The sequence below is a fragment of the Heliangelus exortis genome, chromosome 11 (assembly GCF_036169615.1).
Source record: "Heliangelus exortis chromosome 11, bHelExo1.hap1, whole genome shotgun sequence".
Classification (NCBI taxonomy): Eukaryota; Metazoa; Chordata; class Aves; order Apodiformes; family Trochilidae; genus Heliangelus; species Heliangelus exortis.
In genome coordinates, this window is record NC_092432.1 from 7130336 (window position 1) to 7150853 (window position 20518).

At 44.2% G+C, this 20518-nt stretch overlaps 1 protein-coding gene across 2 annotated transcripts in view; it reads left to right on the top strand.

Annotated features, from left to right (window-relative positions):
- Positions 1-20518, top strand: part of AGBL1 (AGBL carboxypeptidase 1) — a 272982-nt gene that overhangs the window by 94780 nt on the left and 157684 nt on the right. For both annotated transcript variants that reach the window (XM_071754302.1, XM_071754304.1), the window contains exon 18: positions 6002-6182. In XM_071754302.1, the coding sequence (XP_071610403.1) occupies positions 6002-6182 (181 nt within the window). The remainder of the gene's footprint in view (positions 1-6001; positions 6183-20518) is intronic.

Below are 20518 nucleotides of genomic sequence, written 5' to 3' on the forward strand. Positions count from 1 at the left end.
TTCTCACCCTTTTTAAAGGATAAATACACAGAAGCTGAGACCCAGTAGATTTAAGGATAAAGAGGATCTTTGGGATTCCTTTCATTAGTAATCATTTTACAGTAATCCTACAACTCCAGTCTTAGTGATGGGACTTTCAATAACAGAGCAAACAAGACAGATTTCCATAAATATTTCTGATCTATGTGTGGGAAGAAGCCCAAACAATGTCAAAGTATCATGATGGTGGAATAGTTCTTTTTAGCTGCTAATGTTTAACTTTTAAGTGTGTAATATTAAGTAGTAAGCAGCTATCTTCTGTCAAAGGAGATGGCTGAGGTGCCCTGTGAACTAGAATAGTGATTCCAGCATCTCTCAGAATGCAGAAGTAGTTCCAGAGGATAAGAGGGGAACCTTGGACCCAGTTTCTAGAGGAGTAGGTTGTGTACTGACAGTGTTCTGGGCACTGCAGTGGAGTGGCTTGGCGCAGGACTTTGGAAGAACCTAGCAGAAGGTATAACAAGTATATTGGCACTGCAGTGGAGGCAGTCAAGTCACTCCAGATTGGCTTAGCTGATAGACTGTAACTTGCATTTCTTCTTATGCAACTGTGAGACTGAGAACAACTGATGGTCGTTTCTCTTGATAGCAGCCTTTTGCAATTCAAAGGTTATCTCCTTCCTTTCTCTTCATATTTCCTTTTTTAGTCTAACATCCATTCTCTCCAATTTTTCTTCCCAAGTCATGACTTCTGAACCCTTTATCATACATACTTAATGACTTCTCCAGTTTTCATCAAATTAAATTTTAAACTGTGGTGGCCAACAGTGGGCACAGCACTCCAGCTCTGAGCTTGTGACACTGCTTGTCAGTACCTCCTAGCCAAGCACTCCATGGTGGTGCACAGGAGGGTTCCTGAGGGAGGGGAACCTCAGGGGACTGGAGAGATCTGCTGGGTGCCCACAGCTCTGGTGAGGAGGCCTGAAGCACTGATGTATCCTATGCCATGAAAAAAAACCCTGATGAGTGCCTGTGACCAGGTAGGGAGAAAGTGGCACATGAGAGGTTTTAGTGCCAGGCTGAAAGTTAAAAAAATGACAGATGGTCTCTATTAACCTGGTCCCTTCCAAGAAAAGGAGGGGGAAGAGAAAAAGGGAGAGATTTGTGAGCTGGAACCTGAAATACAGGGATTTAATGAATCAGTAGTGATGAAAAAAGAAGATAATGAAATGCATACAAAACCAGTATTGTGCTCGTCTCCCAAAAATGCTTAATTCACCTCTGAGGCTGCAGACCCAGTCTTAGGGCAGTCCTGGACTGGGGTCCTGGAGCCAGTGGCAGGTGGGAGCTGGATGCAGGAACACAGAGGTTCAGGAACACTCAGATTGGGATGAAAGGCAGACGAGCAGCCAGTCCTCCCAGGATTCTGGCCATAGATGGAAAGAGTTTGAGCCTCATGATCCCTCAGATTATACTGAGTATATGATGCATATAGGATAGAATACTTTGGTCAGTTTTGATCAGCTGCTTGGTCTGCTTCTCCCCACAGCAGGCTCATCAGTGCAACCCCTTTACTCCTGTTAAAAAATAACGTTAGTAGGATGTCAAGCTGTACCAAGGTTGAGCAGTCTGTACCCATATTCAGCTGATTATCTCTGATTCAGAGGTGAATGAATTCATAAAACAAATGCAAAAAAGGAGGTTGCCAAGCAACTTGGAGCCTGAAACTCCCCCACCAAGCTATGAAGGCAAAGAACAGGCATCAAAGGCTATTTGTAATGTTCGTTTTGCCAGAGGTAACAGTAATAGTACATATAATATAGAACTGTTTAAGAAAGCTCATTGGTAATTCTGAGAAATAGCAGCTCAGACCTGCTAGAACTATGTATTTTTGCCTCTGTCTTATGAGGTGTCTGCCTTTGGAACATCTAGCCAGAAGCAGGGTCAGGAAGGAGATAACAGTGTTGGGTGATGAGAAGGAAAGAATATTTTAAGGCAACCAAAAGACAGACAACTAGAGGAAAAGTTTTAGGCTGTGAGTAAAGCGGCTAACACAGATTCTGCCTCGGATCAGTCCTGTGTTTTCTGTGATCTCAGCATGTGATGGTTTTACAAACATTTTAATATGTTCATTGCACATCACACCATATCCTGTCTCCTCTTTGGCTTTGCATAACTGCTCAGCCTTGGGCATGTTTGTTGTATCCAGGACAGAATGCAGGTGTGACACATAAGGAAGAGCTATGAGATGGTGCTCCTGTTTTCCTCTCATTTGACTCACAGATTACCCTGTAGCGGTCACAGCTAATTAATTTGGAAGGGAGAGATCAGCTTTCTTGGTTTCTGGCTACAGTGTTCTGGGGTAAACTTGACCCTTTGATTTGTATAATGTTCGTGATAAAGTTATAATGTGTGTAGGCATAAGGGAAAAAAATAATTCTGTGTCTAAATAGCCCTGGGCTTGGGGTAAAGAGAAGAGAGGCATGCAGAAGCACAGTCAAGACCTGGAATTCTAGGTTGAATTTCTCACATGCTGTATATATAATTCCCTTTGACTACTTATAAAATCCTAGCCCCGTGTTGTTTCAGTGCCTTCTCCCTTCTCAACTAACGTGGCTCCTATCTCAGCTTGAAATAATTTAGAACATCAGACCAGGTCAGAGCATCTGGAACTGCATTTCATTTCCTTTCTTTGCTCCTCTTGATGAGGGACACTGCTGTGTTTATGGGGTTTTGCTCATTTCTTTCAGGATGCTCTTTCCCCAACTGATGTCATGACTAGTGACATCAAAGTCACCTCTTAGTGACCCTTGGTGGTGACATGACTGGAGGAGAATCCTTATAATAGATAGGAGATTAAGCAGCAAGTTAGCAGTATAATAAGATCAAAGCTTGTATTTTCATGCATATATCCACAGTCAAAATGAATAAAGAGGAGAGGGGAAGTAGGTGATACATTAGTAGAATTATTACAAAAAAGAGTTTTGCTTAAAGTTTTGCAAGAGGATTCAGTGATGCTTTAATCTCTCACCTCGGGTATTGTTGGTACCACATTATATTCTGGGCATGTCAAAACGTAACACAGTGAAAAGAGATGTGATCTGTTGGATAAGGCTTTATGTAGCATGAAAGAGTTCCTCTGCTTTCTCTCTTTATTATTTACATTACCAGAAAAGGTTATGTGTCATGTGGGCTTTGCAGAGATAAATGGCTAACCTGAGCTTTCTGGCAGCTTCCCCTGTAGCTGGGGGGGAATTTGCATAAGAGAGGATTTTTGAAGGCTTAAATTCAGTTCTGGGCCTGGAAGGAGATATGTGAGAAAACTTGGGGTTGTGTGTGTCCTGAAGATAGGTTTTGAGAGACACAGGAGGTAGTCACAAGGGGCTTGGAAATAGCACAGAGGATGGGCAGCTGAGCACCAGTCTAAACCAGTAAGCTAAAAAAAGAATCTAATAAAAAAAGCTTGACTTTGATCAGCCTTGAGTGGAAGAATAGAACTTGGGTCTCTGCCAGTGCCCATGCTATTTTGAATTAACAGAATTATAGCAAGTTTTCCTGGGTTTCTGAGCTGAAAAAGCTTTTGCTGAGAGTTTCTTTTTAATCCATTTTTTTTCTGTGTTTTGTTTTCTTGACTGAGGAAGGAATCTCTCAATTAAAATGCTGTGATGTCTTCCAGCACACAGAACAGATAAGAGTAGTTGTGCTCTCCTTTGCTGTTGATGAATAGAGCTCTGTTTTATTTTGCTTTGTGCTATTTTACCTCTGTTGTCCATTAGGAGTCCTCAAGAGTCTCATTTTCAGCTACAATGAGTCAGTCCCATAAGTTAACTCAGCAATGAACCTGCCAAACTTGGAAATGGTAAAAAGCAGGTTATGTTTTGATGAAAGCTAGATTGTGCTTGTTATTTTAAGGCATTACTAAGGTAGACTGTAATCACAACCAGCTGGTACAGAGTAGAAATTGTATGGTCTAGTTGTTAGGGGGAAGAAATGAGGATGGTTAGTAGTTCTGCAGGAGGTAAAGGAATCATTTGCAATCTGTAAGTGCCTTAGGCACTTATGTGTACATATTCATCAAAATATAATAACCTCACAGTGAGATAAGATGCAAGAATGATAGAAGACTAATATATGGCTATTGAAAACGGTTTCATTTTTTTTTGCTGGACTAGAATTTTTCTGTATAAGCTCTTTGAGCTATGAGTGCAGTTCACTCTTCTCATGCCTACCAACTGCTTAAGAAGTCAGCATGGAGGTGTGGAGAGGGATTGTTTCCAAATCTGAGTCTGTGATCCTGAAAAATGTAGCTAAATTGTACTGTAATGTACATATTGAGCAGAACTATACAGAACGTACACTTAAGGAGAAGAATTAGCGTTTATTCCTTCTTTGACTGAAATGAGAAATTTCACCTGTGTTCTCAGCTCAGTCACATCCTTTGCTTTAAACAGCTCTTTAATAACATCTATTTTCAGCATGGCATTCTACTCCCTTTTTTCATATTAATTAATGAATGCTTTGTAAAGCATTTGGAAATGAAGGACAGCTTTGAGAGCTAAGGGTGAAGACATCTACCTTGCTAATTCACCATTTGCTTACAAGAGTAGTCAGCTGATGCCTTTGGATTTGCTTTCTGCCCTGTTACCACTCCCAAACCTGTCAGCTGGAGTCCCTTGGTTTATGCAAGGGAACAGGAGTCTGTCTGTTCATGCAAAGGAACAGAGCCTGAGCTTTGACACTGCCTGGTACAGCAGGACAGACCTCTCCAGGCATTGCTTGATTCCCTGACAGATAATTGTTCCCACTAAAAGATATCTGCCAGGTTAACTTGTGCCAGCAGCCTGAGATTGTGAGTGCTCACAGAAGGATCATTTTAGGATGGATAATGGTTTTGTCCTTACCTTTTGTTTTCAGTGCTTGCCAGGTATCTCCCTCTGCCTTCTCATATTTTCTTGGCCCATCCGTGCAGTATCCTCAGCACAGATGGGATCTTCAAGAATCTGCTGTCAAATTTGGTCTTTTCTAAGCATATGTATACTGAGAGTTTTTTGAGACTTATAGCTAGACCAAATGTGGGTGCTTTTTCATAGGAACAACAAATAACATATCTGATAGCAAGGAAACTACCCCTGTCAAGTTGCAAGTCTACTTTGAAACATGTTCAGCAGTGCTTATCAATGAACTGTTTAGTGGGATTTTGTTTCTATCTTTTTAAAGCAACCCTTTAAGCACTCTCCCTTCCCCCAGATTCCTAAGCTTGTCTGTCATGCCAGGCATATTGCTAGAAACAGATGAGCTCTTCTAGTTGCAACTTCTGAAAATTAGCTTTGCAGGTCTGTGTGTGTCCATATTACACTAATCTGAAAACTGCCTTTCCACCAAAAATGACAGCCTGCCTGGGGAATGTGTGTGGTTATTTCTGCCTTTTGTTAATGGATATGGAATTATGATTAGTTTTGAGTATTCTACCTCTGCAGCTTATCTACTTAACATATTCGTGTCTTTTCTTTAATTCTATCAGTTGAACTTGATAAGTTATGATTCTGGACCTATAACTTGGTTTACTGCCAGAGATGAGACAGCTTGCATGTCCTTGGAGCCCTTACTGGTGGACAGATCTGCTTAAAGATTTGAGAAGTTATTAATTAAAAATGGGGAAATACTAAAATTGGAGCAGGACCTTAGAAAATGAAATAATTTCTAGCTGCCTTTTAGATCTTAAAGGCAGTAATTTGCACATAGTAAATGCTTTCTGGTGTTAACATATGTAAATATATACAATGTATCCTAGAATAAACAAGAAAAGGGATAGGGAAGAAATTAACACACGGTGGTTCTGAGGACCAAACCTGAGATCCGTTGGCAAACGGCACCTTCAGGAAACATTTGGACTGTTTAGGGATGCATTTTCCTTAAAATACTTCTTGGATTGCTATCTCAATTGAAAAGGAATAAAACCCACTTCTGAAGTTACTATTCAAAGAGAAGTCAGTTTTTGTTTTCCTTTTGCTTTGTTTTGCAGGCAGTCGCCCTTACGTGTTCCTAATGGCCCGAGTTCACCCTGGGGAAAGCAATGCCAGTTGGGTAATGAAGGGAACCCTGGAGTTCCTTGTGAGCAAAGATCCCATTGCTGATCTCCTGAGGAAATGTTTCATCTTCAAGATCATCCCCATGCTTAATCCTGATGGAGTCATCAATGGCAAGTGAGTTGACATCTACTTATTCTGGTGTTTTGCTGGGTTTATCTGAAGTCTTTACCCCCTTGTACCTAGCAGGTCTCATCTTCAATGTTTGGGTCAGGAGAACTCTCTTTGCTTCATGTTTTATTCATCATGTTATAAATCCTGCATGGAAAATGTGAATGAGAAATAGCCCAGTGTGCTCTCTTGCATTTTTCAGGTGTATGTGATTCTGTACTGGAAGTGGCTCTAAGATTTTGCACCTGCCTAGATGGAGTATCAGTACCAGAAAAACTGAGTCTTTTTTGCTAAAAAGAGATCTATCACCATAGCAGACTTCACCTGCAAAACATATATGTTTGGGAATTACTTATTTTAATTAATGCTTTACATAGCCAAGGCTGGGGTGAGGGGAGGTGATTAGTAAGGATCTATTAAATTTTCGCATTTTCATGGAAATATTTCCATATAGTGAAGCTTCCTCCTTCTCCCACCTCGTTTCAATCTTCCTTCCCACGTTTCCTAAGAGATACCTAATCTGAGGTTGGAAAGTACTGATTCCTTTTTGATTCGTTGCCTTTTACTATCTCTGCCCACCTACATTACCTTGCCTTCCCTCTCCCTTTACGCAAGTGGAGAAAGTACAGCTCTCCTCCTAATCTGTTAACATGAAATAAATATTGCTGTTCTGCTGGTGAAAGAGGAATTCCCTTTGAAGAGTTGAAAAGTGCACTAAGATAAGGTAGGCTGGTACTTTCCTGGGAAAATATCTCCAGGGTCTCTGAAGACAGTGGAGTATGTACACTTCATTGGGTGTTTGTGGACTTGGTGTAAGGTAATAACTCTCAGTTCTGTCTCTGGTGCAAGGGCAGGACATGATAATCACATCCCATGGGTAACTAACCAATTGAGCATTCTGACATGGAAATAAAAGTTTTCAGGTTTTGCTTACAACCGTGTCCTCTGTTTTTGCAATGCAGCCCACAACAAATCTGAAAACTGAAATGTGGACTACTTCAAGCACTAAAAGAGACAGCAAAGTAGAGAGGAACAGCTTTTAAGATACGCTCTTTTGTCTGCAGATTGAGTACCGCAAAAGCAGAAAAGCAGTCCTGAGTGTTGCTGGAACTGAACGTCACCGAGAGCGCGAGCTCGATTCTGAAGCTGTAGACAGGAGCTATTGGTAGTCTAAGTTAGCAGCAGGGACTAACTGCAACCAGCCTAGCACCGAGCCTGCTCAGGAATGAGCTACCTGGCTACACCCAGCCTCACCTTTTATTGGCCCCAGGTCTTGGGCATGCTCAGTGGGGCCAGCCCTAACTGGGCACAGGTGAGACTGGGCACCAGCCTGGCTCATTACCTGGCAATTCCTGGCACCTGTTTCCTACATTTGCCCCCCCCCTTTTTTTTTTTTTTTTTTACTTTTATTTACAAATATACAATTTTATACAATATTTGTAGTACAAATTTTATAGTACAAATTCTATTTTTTTTTTTTATTTTTTTTTTGGTCTTTATTTTATTTTTGTTTGTTTGTTTTTTGGTCTTTATTTTATTTTTGTTTTTTTTTTTTTTTTTTTGTCTTTATGTGGGGGAGAGATGAAAAAGAACGCGAAGATCTTAATCGCGAGGTGCCTCGTTATTCGGTGCTTATGGTTTTGGTCTGGTCGGGGCAGGGTGCATCCATTTGCTAGGTACCCAGAGAGGTCCAGAGTCTGATGAGACACAACTGTATCCTCTTCCGGTAAATAGCAAAGGCCTGGGCCCTGCCCATTGTCCCGTTGATGGCTCCTTATAATAGATTTGGATTTCAGGCATGCGGATGACTTTCTGCGACGAGTAATGTAATAAGACGGGTGGCTCCTGGGAGTCACGGCTTAGGCTCAAGAAGTTTAATGTAAAGAGAGCCTTGCTGAGCCTCATTTGTGGATCCATGATTTTGCTGTCTTTCTGTTTTTGCAAATATGTCTTCAGGGTGCGATTAGCTCTTTCTACGATCGCTTGCACTGTAGACGAATGGGGGATTCCTGTAATATGTTTCACTCCCCAAGTAGCAAAGAACTGTTTGACTTTCTCGCCTGTATAGGCGGGCGCATTGTCTGTCTTCACTACTTGAGGGATCCCCATGACAGCAAAACAGTTGGTAAGGTGGCGGATCACATGTAGAGCCTTCTCCCCCGTCTGAGCTGTCGCCCAAAGCATGCCTGGGAAGGTATCAATTGTAAGATGTACGTACTTCTGTCGTCCAAATTCCGGAATGTGAGTTACGTCCATTTGCCATATTTTGCCAGCCTGAAGCCCGCGTGGATTCATGCCCATTCCCAGGGTAGGGCCAAATTGGGCGCACTGGGGGCAGGCTTTAACGATGCCTTTTGCCTCCTCCCAAGTGATGGAAAATGTGCGCTTCAAGGCCCTGGCGCTCTGATGGAATAGGGAATGGCTGTTCTGGGCTTTGGCAAATTCGGTCACTGGCTTTTGTATTCCTAGGCTGACTAAAGAGTCAGCTCTGGCATTCCCTTCCCCCAAGCCTAGTGCTGTTTTGTGGCTACGGATATGTATTATGCAGCATGGCTGCGTTCGGATTTTCAGTGCACGCTGCAATGATAGAAAGAGTTCCTGTAGCCTTTTGTTTTGCACCGGCTTAATAAGAGCATCCTCAATACGGTTTGCTACTCCGACTGCGTATTGTGAGTCGGAAACGATGTTAATGGGGACGCGTTGCCACTGCGTCAAGGCCCATATGATGGCAAGCAGTTCCAGGGTCTGAAGATTGTCCTCGGTGGTGCCTGGAATCAGATGCTTTCTCCATTGGCCTCAGTCCTGCCATACGCAGGCGGCCATTCGAGATCTTTTCCCAGCATCTGTAAATACTGTTATGCCAGGCACTGGACGTTCTGAGACAATTGGTCGTTCTACCCACTGGAACTGACTGATGGCTTGAAGTCGTTTATGTTTCGGGCCATCATGACACACCTCGCCAGGATATCCGAGTAAGGCGAGTTGTAGCGGCTCGGAGTGTTGCAACATCCAATCGAAATTGATTGTCTTGATGGGGATGCTGATCCACTCCGGTTCTTGGCCATCTACTTCTAGGCAACGTTGGTGTCCCTTCCGAATGAGGAATGCTAAGATTTCCGTTTTCTGCCAAATGCCCTTCTGGGCCGTATGGGGTGGGAATAGCCATTCTAGGATTGTCACAGACTCTGATGTTCTAGAGTCTTGGTTATGTATTCTGTTGTATTTTTGTCCCTCTGGTTTCTCTTCCCTCGTGAAGTCCTGAAGGAGTAGTGCAAAGGGGAATGAGGGGTGGTTACATAACCACACTCCGATGGGGTGGGCGGCGTCTCGCCGATCTGCATAGCCGGTTGCCAACTTGTGGACGACCTGTTTGAGGGCTTTTGAGTGCTCCTCAGTCCAGTCCACAAGTGCCCCTGGTTGAGTGCCCCGTAGCAAGGACAAAAAGGGGTGGATATCCGCGTTGGTGAGACCTATAATGGGTCTAACCCATTGGAGTTCGCCCACCAGTTTTTGGGAGTCATTCAGTGTTCTGACTGAATGAATTATCTCCAATTTTTGTGGTCTCACCATTCCGTTGGTCACTTTCCACCCAAGGTAGCTCCAGGGTGACTTCGTTTGGATTTTTTCTGGAGCTACGATTAGTCCTTTGGTCTTGAGCCGATCGGTCAAGACCTGGCTGATGTTTTCGGGGAACGGGGCTTGCTGGCAAAATAAGATGTCATCCATATAATGGTAGATTATCGTGTCCGGCATTGCCTCTCTGATCGGTGCGAGTGCCCACGCCACATACGATTGACATATTGTCGGCAAATTTCTCATTCCCTGCGGAAGCACTACCCATTCATATCGCTTCGCTGGTTCACTTTTGTTAACTGATGGGATCGTGAACGCGAAGCGAGCGGTGTCTTCACGGTTCAGAGGGACGGTGAAAAAGCAGTCTTTCAGGTCGATGACCAGGAGATGCCAGTCTCTAGGCAGCATAGTTAGTAGGGGCAGCCCAGGTTGGAGGGCACCCATTGGCCACATCTAGTCATTTATCTTTCTGAGGTCCTGGATTAGTCGCCATTTGCCTGACTTTTTTGGAACCACAAAGATGGGTGTGTTCCACAGGCTCACGGACGGCTGGATGTGTCCAGCGTCCAGTTGTTCTTTTATAAGTTGATTGGCGATGTTTAGCTGCTCCTTAGAAAGGGGCCACTGCTCCACCCAGACAGGGGTATCTGTCTTCCATCGGAGTCTGGGTGTCGGCGGCGCATCTGCAGTGGCCCTTAACGAAAATTTTGAAGGGGTTGGGTGGGTTCCAGGATGGAGAGGATGGTCCCAATTTGGCTCATCACATCCCGTCCAATCAACCCCCCAAGTTGACCAGGCAAAGGTAACACATAGGGTCTCACAGTTACCTTTTGCCCCTCTGGAAACTTGACCTGTATTGGTTGGAGCGCTTGAAGGGGGGTGGAACCACCACCTATCCCCTGGACGACGTCGGAAGCCGTAGTCAGCTTCCATTTTCGAGGCCAGGCGTTTTTGTTAATGATCGTTACATCGGCTCCGGTGTCCATCATTACGGGGAGGATTTTCTCCTCTCCGCCGGTAGCCAGATGAATATTTATAATTGGGTGCAACTTCATCTGTTGCACCAAGGTTACCAAGGTGTTACCAGATGAGCCGAAAGCCCGATCGCCTCGTGCCGTCCGGACGTTCTTTCCCAGGTCCATTTTTGGAAGCAGAACCAGTTGTGCCAACCGGGTCCCTGCCTTGATTATCATGGGGGGGTTTAATGTGAAACACATTATCATTATTTCCCCCGTGTAATCGGCATCTATGACTCCTGGGAGCACTATCAGTCCTGCTAGACCTGTTGAAGAACGCCCCAAGAGAAGTGCGCCAACCTTACTATTCTCATGTACTAAGGGTCCGTATATCTGAGTCGGAATCCTGTGCACAGCCGAAGTCGATAGCGTTACATCTACTGGAGTGGGTAAATCGATCCCGAGGCTACCCCATGTTGCTGGGGCGGGGAGTCGGCACACAGCGCCGGCCCGGCTACTTGTGTCGCCGCACGGGGGCCTCTCGCGCTGTTTCGTCTGTTTTTTTGGAACCAGCATGCCGCGTCATTGTGGGTAGCCTGTTGGCACCAATTGCACCACACAATCGCTTGGCAGTTCCGTCTTATGTGTCCCTTAGAGTTGCATCGGGAACAGGATGAGTTGGTTTTCTTTGGCTGATTCGAACGGGGTGGCCGATTTGGGCGGTTTCTTCTTCCGCTCCCGTTTAGCTTCTGTGCTACCGCCGCGAGGAGCTTGTGGGTGGGCTCCAACACAGCAGCAAAAGCACCGGCCATCCCTTGATGTTGTTGATGCTGGGTGGCCCTGGCTGCCACTTCTAGCATTTCCGAGACTTGAGCCATTTTCGGTAGAGTTGAGAAGAGCACTTTCATTTTAGGATTGGCATTTTCGAATGCCAGCAGCTTAAACATTGATTCCTTCCGGCGACAGTTCTGCTTGCGCCGTTACGGATTGCCAGAGCCGGTCAACGAAGTGTTGGTATGCTTTGTTTGTTCCCTGCTTGACCCTGGTAAAGGATGGTATAGGGTTAGGCTCTGGTACAGTGTAAAATGCTTGGTGAGCCAAGGTCGCCGCGGTGTGATGGAGCGCTGGTGGGAATTGTAGTTGAAGCTGGACATCTGCATAGCGCCCCGAGCCCGTAAGCATTTCGGCCGTGATACCGGCTAGTGGGTCGCCAGGTGCTCTGGGCCGATTTGCTTCTGCCTGGGCCAGGCGTTCCCACTCCCTCACCCAGATGATTTGCTGAGAGGGGGTGAGCAGGTATCTGGCCAAACTCCGGCAGTCGTATGGGCAGTTCATATCCGATGTAAACAGCCAGTCCAGGACGGCTTGGCCACTCTCTGTTTTCAGACCCTGTTCCTTCAGGGTTTTCCTGGCCTGCTGTAAAGTCTTCCAGGAATGCTGCTCAAAGACAGGCAGGCCGCTGTTCGTCTGAAGTACCGGGCAGGCGACAGTGCTCGGCTCCCACTCGCCTTCCAGGATGGCATCACGGATGATACCGGACCAACGACCCGGTCGTCCGGTGGGAGCGCTTGGTTGTGGTCGTGGTGGGACATCATCCTCTTCATTATCGGAGAGGGTGGGTGGGCTTCTATATTGCCCGAAAGCCGAGCGCTGTTCGATGTCAAGAATTCTTTTTTCCATAGATTTCATGGCCTGAGTGACCTGATCTTGAAGGGCTGATATTTTATCCTCTAAACCGGAAGGTGTAGCCGGTTGAGTGGCCGCTTTATTCTTTTTAGCCTTTCTCGGTGATGAGGGCAGCAGCAGGGGTAGTCCCTGGCAGCAGCTGGATGGACCTCCAGCTGCTGGCTCTACCCCGTCATTTTCAGGGTGTTTCTCCACCTCGTCTGGGCCAATGTCAGAGAGTAGCTCGGCCCCAGACTGGTGGGTTTTGCCGGACATGCCCTTTATGGCCGGTTTATCATTGTTCAGCCCCAAATACGCTTGTTTGGGGACTTCTTCCTCAAGGGGTGGTGCCGAGGGGACCACAGCAGGTGCTGTGGTTCCCCGCAGAGACGGCCCAGCGCTGGCAAGCGCAGTTTTTGTTACGACTTTTATGTCTTTTAGGAGGTTAATTACCACCCCCCATGTATCGTCTAGACCGGTTAGCTCTCTTGCCACTTCTTGGGTATGGAGATCTTGCAGGAGGTCGCAGACCTCCCGCCAGAGATCCCAAGCGGCCGCAGAGGCGGGGAAGAGTTTTCGCTCCTCCGCCGCTGCCTCCAGGTTTTCATTAGCAGGAGAGCTGGCTGACAAACCCATTTTATCCTTATTTCTTTCTAAGTCAATCAGTAGTAGCAAAAGAAAGGGTAATAGATCATCTTACCCGAGTCGTTGAATGAAGATTTGCGGAAGAATTCGCTCTTAATCGCTCAGAGAGGGGGCTTAGACCGAAGGTCTATGCCCACATTCTCCACCAGATGTTGCTGGAACTGAACGTCGCCGAGAGCGCGAGCTCGATTCTGAAGCTGTAGACAGGAGCTATTGGTAGTCTAAGTTAACAGCAGGGACTAACTGCGACCAGCCTAGCACCGAGCCTGCTCAGGAATGAGCTACCTGGCTACACCCAGCCTCACCTTTTATTGGCCCCAGGTCTTGGGCATGCTCAGTGGGGCCAGCCCTAACTGGGCACAGGTGAGACTGGGCACCAGCCTGGCTCATTACCTGGCAATTCCTGGCACCTGTTTCCTACACCTGAGCAAAAACTGAGTTCAGTTTGTTTGGTTCTAAATTAATTAATTTATTTTTGGGGCCGATGTTCAGCAGGGAGCATCCTGAGTTTTTTGATAGTCTCTAATCTCTAACTTTGAACAGTCATAGCTTCTGTGCTGCTAAACTTCCCATGGCTAAAGCACATCAGTAGTCTGGGTGGACTGTTCAGAGTAGCTGGATCCTGTCCCAAAGTATTTGAATCCTCTGCTGGCACCAAATGCTTCCTTGATCCTTCAAGACAGCAGAAGCAAAAAAAAAAGGTGGTGGCTTTTTCCCCCCCCTTTCTCTTTTTTCCTTTCACCGCACTTAATTAAATTTTCCAGCAGATGGAAGACTGGAGGGAATGTCTGACCTTTTTTTCTCCACCCACCAGGAGTGTAGCAGAGAAGAGGTCCTCAGGAGGACCCTCAGGAGGGAGGATGTGGCTCTGGGTGGCACTACGATGAAGTGTACTGCCTGAGTTCATGTCACCAAGGAAGGTGTTTTGCCTTCTCTGATGCAGATGAGCTCACACTTGTTAAATCTGGTGATGAGTGAAAACATTTGATAAGCCTTACATATGAGATAGGAGCAGGGGAACATGGACTTTGCCATGGTTCTGCTATTGGTCATGAAGCCTTGGGAGTTGACAGAACCATTCCTTTATGCTTTAATTTAAATAATTCTATCCTGTGAAGCTTTCTGTAGCCCAGATATTCTTCTTGATTCTTCCCATATACTTTTAGTAGACTTGTGTCCCCCTACACCAGAAGAAATGCTTCTGTTCTGGGTCCCAGGTTTACTGGTAATCTGCTGGAGACAGCCATGCACATGGAAAAGACAAATCTTTCAGGTCCTTAATGTCTATATGTGAAAATGCATATTTATTTGGCTATTTATATTCTACCTTTTCCGGGTTTAAATGCTCTAGTATATTATCTTATCTTTTGAGTCTGTGTTATGAGGGAAATTTTTCTGAGAAGCTGATCATAGCACCATCGACCGTAGCACTTGTAAGAAGATATTTGCTAAATATTTTTTACCTCTTCAAGACATATTTCACAACCCATTTCATGAAGCAACCTGTTTATCATGGGATTCACAATCCCTTTTGTGCAAGTCCCACCAGGTATCCCCAAACACACTGTTAGAGTGCATGGTGTTCCCTCTGCCAACATCCCATCCTGTTGGTCTTTTCTAGAAGTTCCTGTGCTCTCACACCTTCACCCCATGAGGACTGGACTTACCAAACACATCAAATACACTATCAGGCCAATGAGTATCTTTTCTCTGTGCCCCACATTGGGAATACCAACATGTGGTAACCAGCCATCTTGTCTCTTCTTGTGAAACAAGAATTTCTTCTGTTTCAGTGCTTCTGATGCATTTGTCTTGGTCTGTCAGTATTTTATTAAAGAAAGAGTTGGATTCTCTTTTGTCCACAGGTCTTTAAGTCTCTTCACTCTCCATCCTTCCCAGCTCTGTGTGCTGGGGTGTGCATAACATTTCCCTGCCTGTCACAGAGATGTGTTCTAGTGCCTGGTCACAAAGGATTTCTTTCCAGCATCCTAGCTATGCCCTTTCCCCAGCTGGATCCCTGCCACAGGTGCAGCTCAGCAGAAGAGTGCTCATCCCAGCCAGGGTACCACACCAGCAAGCTTTGGGAGCTTTCCTCAACAATGAGAGATGATCAGGGCCTTGGTATTTGGTTTGCCTGATGTGATTTGAAAGTTGCATGCAGAGAATGCCCCTCTAACACAGACAGGGCTGCAGTAATGTCATTATCCTCCAGCTGTGTGTGGCTGAGCTGGGAGGCAGCTCTCCCCCCTCCTTTTCACATCAGTCAGGGCTCTGAAAATCCATTCCTGTCTGGCAGTGGTGAATAGACTTGCAGCCCTGTCACTGATGCTAAATGAAGGTAGTGGTGATGCAAGTGTGCATGGGGCTGTCATCACATGAAAACATAGATCACTGCGAAATATTGCAACTAATATTTGACCTCATTGAGGCCAGGGACAATTGGTGAGCAATTGTGTTGCTGAGTGTTTTGCTCCACCCTGAACAGCAGTCAAGTGTGGGGTTTGTCAAATAATATTTGACTTATCTGATACTGGTGCCATATATTAAATGAGACAGTGCTCCTGATAAAGTTCATCTTATGCCTTGTGTCATACACTGACCCTTGATCACTACTGGCAATGTAATGATGCGTTATATAGTCTAGACCTGTGTTCTTACAGTTATCTCTTTTATTTTTGGTTTTTTTTTTGATATAAATTACAAGGCAAAATACTCTTAATCTCCAAGACCAGTAATGTAAGTCATTCTGAAGTGACAGTTATATTAAACTGTTTAACAGAGGGTGTCCTTGCAGGCTAAATTGATTTTGCACAGTTGTTCTGAGAGTCCAAAGTAATGTGTTCTTTGGTCCTACTGCTCACTACCCTCACCTATACCTCTATCCCCTCTTTAAACTAAATTTAAAAGGAGTTAATCTCTGTTGAGTGTTGGAGAATCCCCAAAGAAGAGTATAACTTCCACTGGAGAAGTGATATAAAAGGTAGTGGGTGAGCAGGAGACATGTACTGTGTTTCTGGCTCTGCTACCAACAAACTGAGACCTTGGTCATTCTTCCCTTCTTTTGACTGAGTTTTGCTCAGAGAATAAGATGAAGTACCATAGCCATAGTATTGGAATGGCAACTGAAGTATGAGTATTGGGAGTATTTTCATTATTAAACATACTGTTTCAACTATTAAGCTTGTTTTTTAAATGAATGTTGAAAATACTGTTCTCAGAAAACTAGACTTATGAGAAATGGTGCAGGATAGCCTTTGAAATTTTTTTGATTGCTTTAAAAAGTTCATCTGTTGAAGTGAAACTTTTGTACCCCAAAACTATAGCAGATATAGTTAAGTAAAATCCTGAAAGCAGAGTTCAGTAAGGGAACTTGTAAAGACCTTAACTATGGCAGCACAAAAAGCAGGTTTCAGAAAGAAACAGAACACAGTTTGCTCTCCACACTGTTCTATGTAAACGCATTATCCCACATTTACACATTGAGTTGTGTGCAGCTGCATCCTTGCTTGTGATGTGTTTTTATGCCACCTCCTGTGTGCTCCTGCTGTGCATCCCTCTGTCAGCACCCTGCTTGTCCAGCTGTTCCCCACATCTGCTCAGACTTTTGTGCCACCTCTGCACACCTGGCACTCCCATGTGTGTGCTCCCAGTCACAGAATCATAGTCATGTGTGTTTGTCTAGACTTCTTCAGGCACTGCAGTTCTAGATAAATATTGCTATTTATTACATCTAAATTTAGGGTTATTAATTATATCAGTATAACATAATTTTTGTCACCATAAACAACATTAAGAAATTATGCCAAATATTAACACTTCATGCTTACCAACTGTGCCTGTTTGGGTTTTTTTTCCCTCACTTCACAGAAGTATTACATTAAAAATGATTGGCCTTGCAAGATTATGGATCAAGCAAGAAGTGGGAGCTCCCGAGGAAGCTGTTTTGTTTTAAAAATACTTCATGTGCAGGGTGCTTATGGATTATCAATGTATTTTGTGTATTTAGAAATTCCCTTCCCATTGTCCAATATCACAGTTCTCTGAGTTCATGTCTGACTCCTACATTGCCACCTTCTTCCTTTAATCCATTGGAATTAATGGATTTTCATATCTACTTCTCTTTGGTATGCCATTTTCTCACTCTTTCATCCCTTTTGCTGAATCAAAGAAGCTTTTCAATGAGAAGAACTTGATGTGTTTAATAAATTAATTGAACCAATCAGTGGAGAATAGAGGTGGTGTCTTTTCTTGGTAAAGGAAGATGAATTTTTTTGGAAGTTGCATGATTTTTTCAAAGCCATTGCATAACCATAGTAACAGTTAGGAAGAGAAAATACTGATTTACGTTCTGGATTATAGCCATGGACTTTTCCTTATCTTGTTAAAAAACACCCTTTTCCCTCCTACACCTGCTCCCGCACAAGGCTGCCTGAGTAAGCTTTTCTGCTGATTGAAGGTAAGGCAGGTGAGGTGCTGTGTTTCTTGCCTTTCCATTGATATTTTCTCCCACTTTGTTTAGGTTATTTATTCCCTCCTGGTTTATTTACAGGGTTTTGTTCATTACATCCTCAAATCCAACAGAAAAAAAACAACTTTACCTCTTTGACAATTTCTGGAATTGTCTAGTAAGAATGTCTACTAAAATCCCTTCTAGAAGATGTTTCCTCTGCATAATCTCAAAAATTATGAAGAGAAAAATGAGTGTGCTCCCACCTATTCTTTGGACCCTGAGAATTTGTTTTTTGATGGACACTCTTAATAGGAGAAGCGAAGTGCATTTGTCTCTGTATCTAAAAGACACTACTTGTATCCATGGCTCTTTATTAAAAGTTCTATATTAATGTTTACTCTCCTGCACTAATGCATTGTGTTCTCCAGACAGTGAGAGACAGAACTGATCAGGTACAGCAAAAAAAAGCTACTGGTTAGCCTAAGGACTCAGTTTATGATCCTGTATCCTCAAGGATTAAATCTTGAGATTATGTCACACAAAGCTGTACAATTGCAGACGTCTCTCCTTCCCCCTCCCTCCTTCTGTTTATTGCTTCTCTGTGGACAGAAGATTAAAGAGGAGTTTAATTCTCAGAGTCTAGCCTTGTATAGCTTAAGTGGTGCTATCCACTCTGCAAAACTCCAGAGGCTCTCTTTGGACTACCTTATCTATCCTGTGTGTGTTTCTCTAAGGATAATTCAGAGATCTGGGAAGAGTGGGAGAGGCAGGGTTTTTCAAACTCTCACTAATTAATTCAGTAGGTGTGTTTGTTTCTAGGAGAGAGAGCAGTACTACAGGATTTGCATGTTGGTGTTCTTTGGCAGCTGCTGTATGAATCTGTCTTCCGAAGCCCTGCATCTAATTTGGCACGACCATCCTGAAAAGAGTTGGGAAGCCAAGATATTCTTGGATAAAAGAGCATTCTGTGAAGTTTCAACACTTACTTATTTTAATGGCTGTCCTCGGAGATGCACATTTTAAGGTTGCATGTTTGCATGCCTCGATACTTCCAAGTCCTCAAGGGAGATGAAAATGTTGGTTCTGGGATCATCTGCCCTGGCTTGGTATGTGGCTCTGGGAAGTTCAGATGAACTCCTGGCTGACTTTCCTCAGGTTGACTAAGAATCTTTTTCAGCTGTTTGCTCAAGTGCTGTTTGTGTTGCCCTCCACTGAGAGGACAGTGATCTGTGTTGTGGTGAGGCAGGGACAGTGAAGGAGCAGTTGGGCAGCTTTGTCTCCTCAGCCCAGGGGGTATGAATATTTAGCATGCCTGTCTGCCACATGTAGGGTTTTTTTTTTGAACTGAAATAGAGGTTGTTTGAAACGGATGAAGACCACCACCACCTCTTCAAGATACTCAGCCTAGTTGCTTTGACAGCCTCCCAAGAGCTCCCTTACCTCTTTATGGATTCGAAAGCTTAGGGGAACAGATATCAGTAGTAAGTTCAGTAGAGGAGATAAAATGTGGGCTCAGCTCTCACCTTTGCAGGCTGTTTCTTGGTGGAGCCAGAAGTGGGGTCTGACCCTCTACCATGCACTTCTCTGAATATCTGTGCTGTGGGAAGTGCCCCAGCTTCAGCCAATACCTTTTGCCCTGTGCTAATGTGACAGCCCATCTGTGGCTCTCCTGGGGTAAGCGTCCCTCTACAGTCAGGTGCACCCCAGGACTCTCCCTTCTGACTGTGCTTCCAATGCAGTGTCGTTTATTCTTTCCTTTATCAGCTGGAGCTGCTGGGTCCCCTGAGTTATTAGCTCTATTCACTCATTCTCACTGATTCCTCCTTCATAAATATGCCCCCATATGTCTCTGCTCCTGAGGAATATGCTTTCTCTTCTATTTACTGCATTTCCCAGGCCCCCACCTCCTCATTGCTCTCTCCACCCAGTGGCCTAATAACAGCCAAGAAGATAAATAAGCTAAATAACTCTTCCTAGCTATTATTTTTGTTGTTTTGTTGTTGTTGCCCTGAATGGTAATATATATAATAACAAGGAAACAAATCTTATTACTAAGGTAATTACAATAAATAAAAAGCCAAGAGGGGGGATGAAGGAAGGGTCTGCCGAGGGAGTGATTGCAGTAGAATTTTTTTATAATTTAATTTACTCGAGATGTTCTCTGCCACTTTGCTGGTACCCTGCTGAGGGGGCCTGTGACTAATCAGCAGGCAGCTGTTGCTCTAATACCCTCACCTAATTTATTGTGTGGCTGGGTCTCTAAAACAGAAGCTTGTGTGGTATCATTGTCTGTGGGACTCAGCACCTGCCTCGTGTCAGTGGTTGGCTTTATTGCTTGGTGCTTTTTTTTCCCAGAAGCTGAATAACTCAAATTTTGGGTGCTTTTTTGTCATTTCCAGCATATCCCATATGCTTCCAGGGGTTTGGGCCTGAGAATACCCTCAGTCTATTGCATTATAACTGCTTGTCCCAGTGTCCAATCTAATAAGAGACCAACAAAATTGCTGGTTTTGATGAATTGCACCACTGCCAGTGTGCTTTGCTAGACCAAAAAAAAAAAAAAAAAAGACTCACCGGTACAAAGTCTGATATCAACAGGGTCTAGTGTTTGTTAAACTCTAAAACGGAAGATCGCATTCTCCTGCTTCCAGGTTTCATATGGAAGTACCATATTGTTTCTTGCCAATAGAACTGAGATTACATTGTCTGTCGGCCGTGAAAATTAAATCTTGCTACAGCTAAATGGCTGTAGTAAGAACTGGAAGGATCTAATGTAGTGTCCCATGTTTCCTTAGTCTTTCAGTTGCTAATTGCAAACATTTTAAAGCTCTAAACCAGTAAAGGTACCACAGGAGCTCTGTCCATCTCCCTTGGCCCTCTCATACCCAATTTATGCAAGGTAATGCAAGGTCTCCCAGGAATTTTACCACAAAAATCACCTGATGTGGGGTCTCTGATATTACTGTCTTGGGATACTAAAGACTTCAGCTTTTAGCCTTGGAAATTATTTCATTTTAGGTTCTACCTTGTATTTTCAAGTTAGCATTAATATA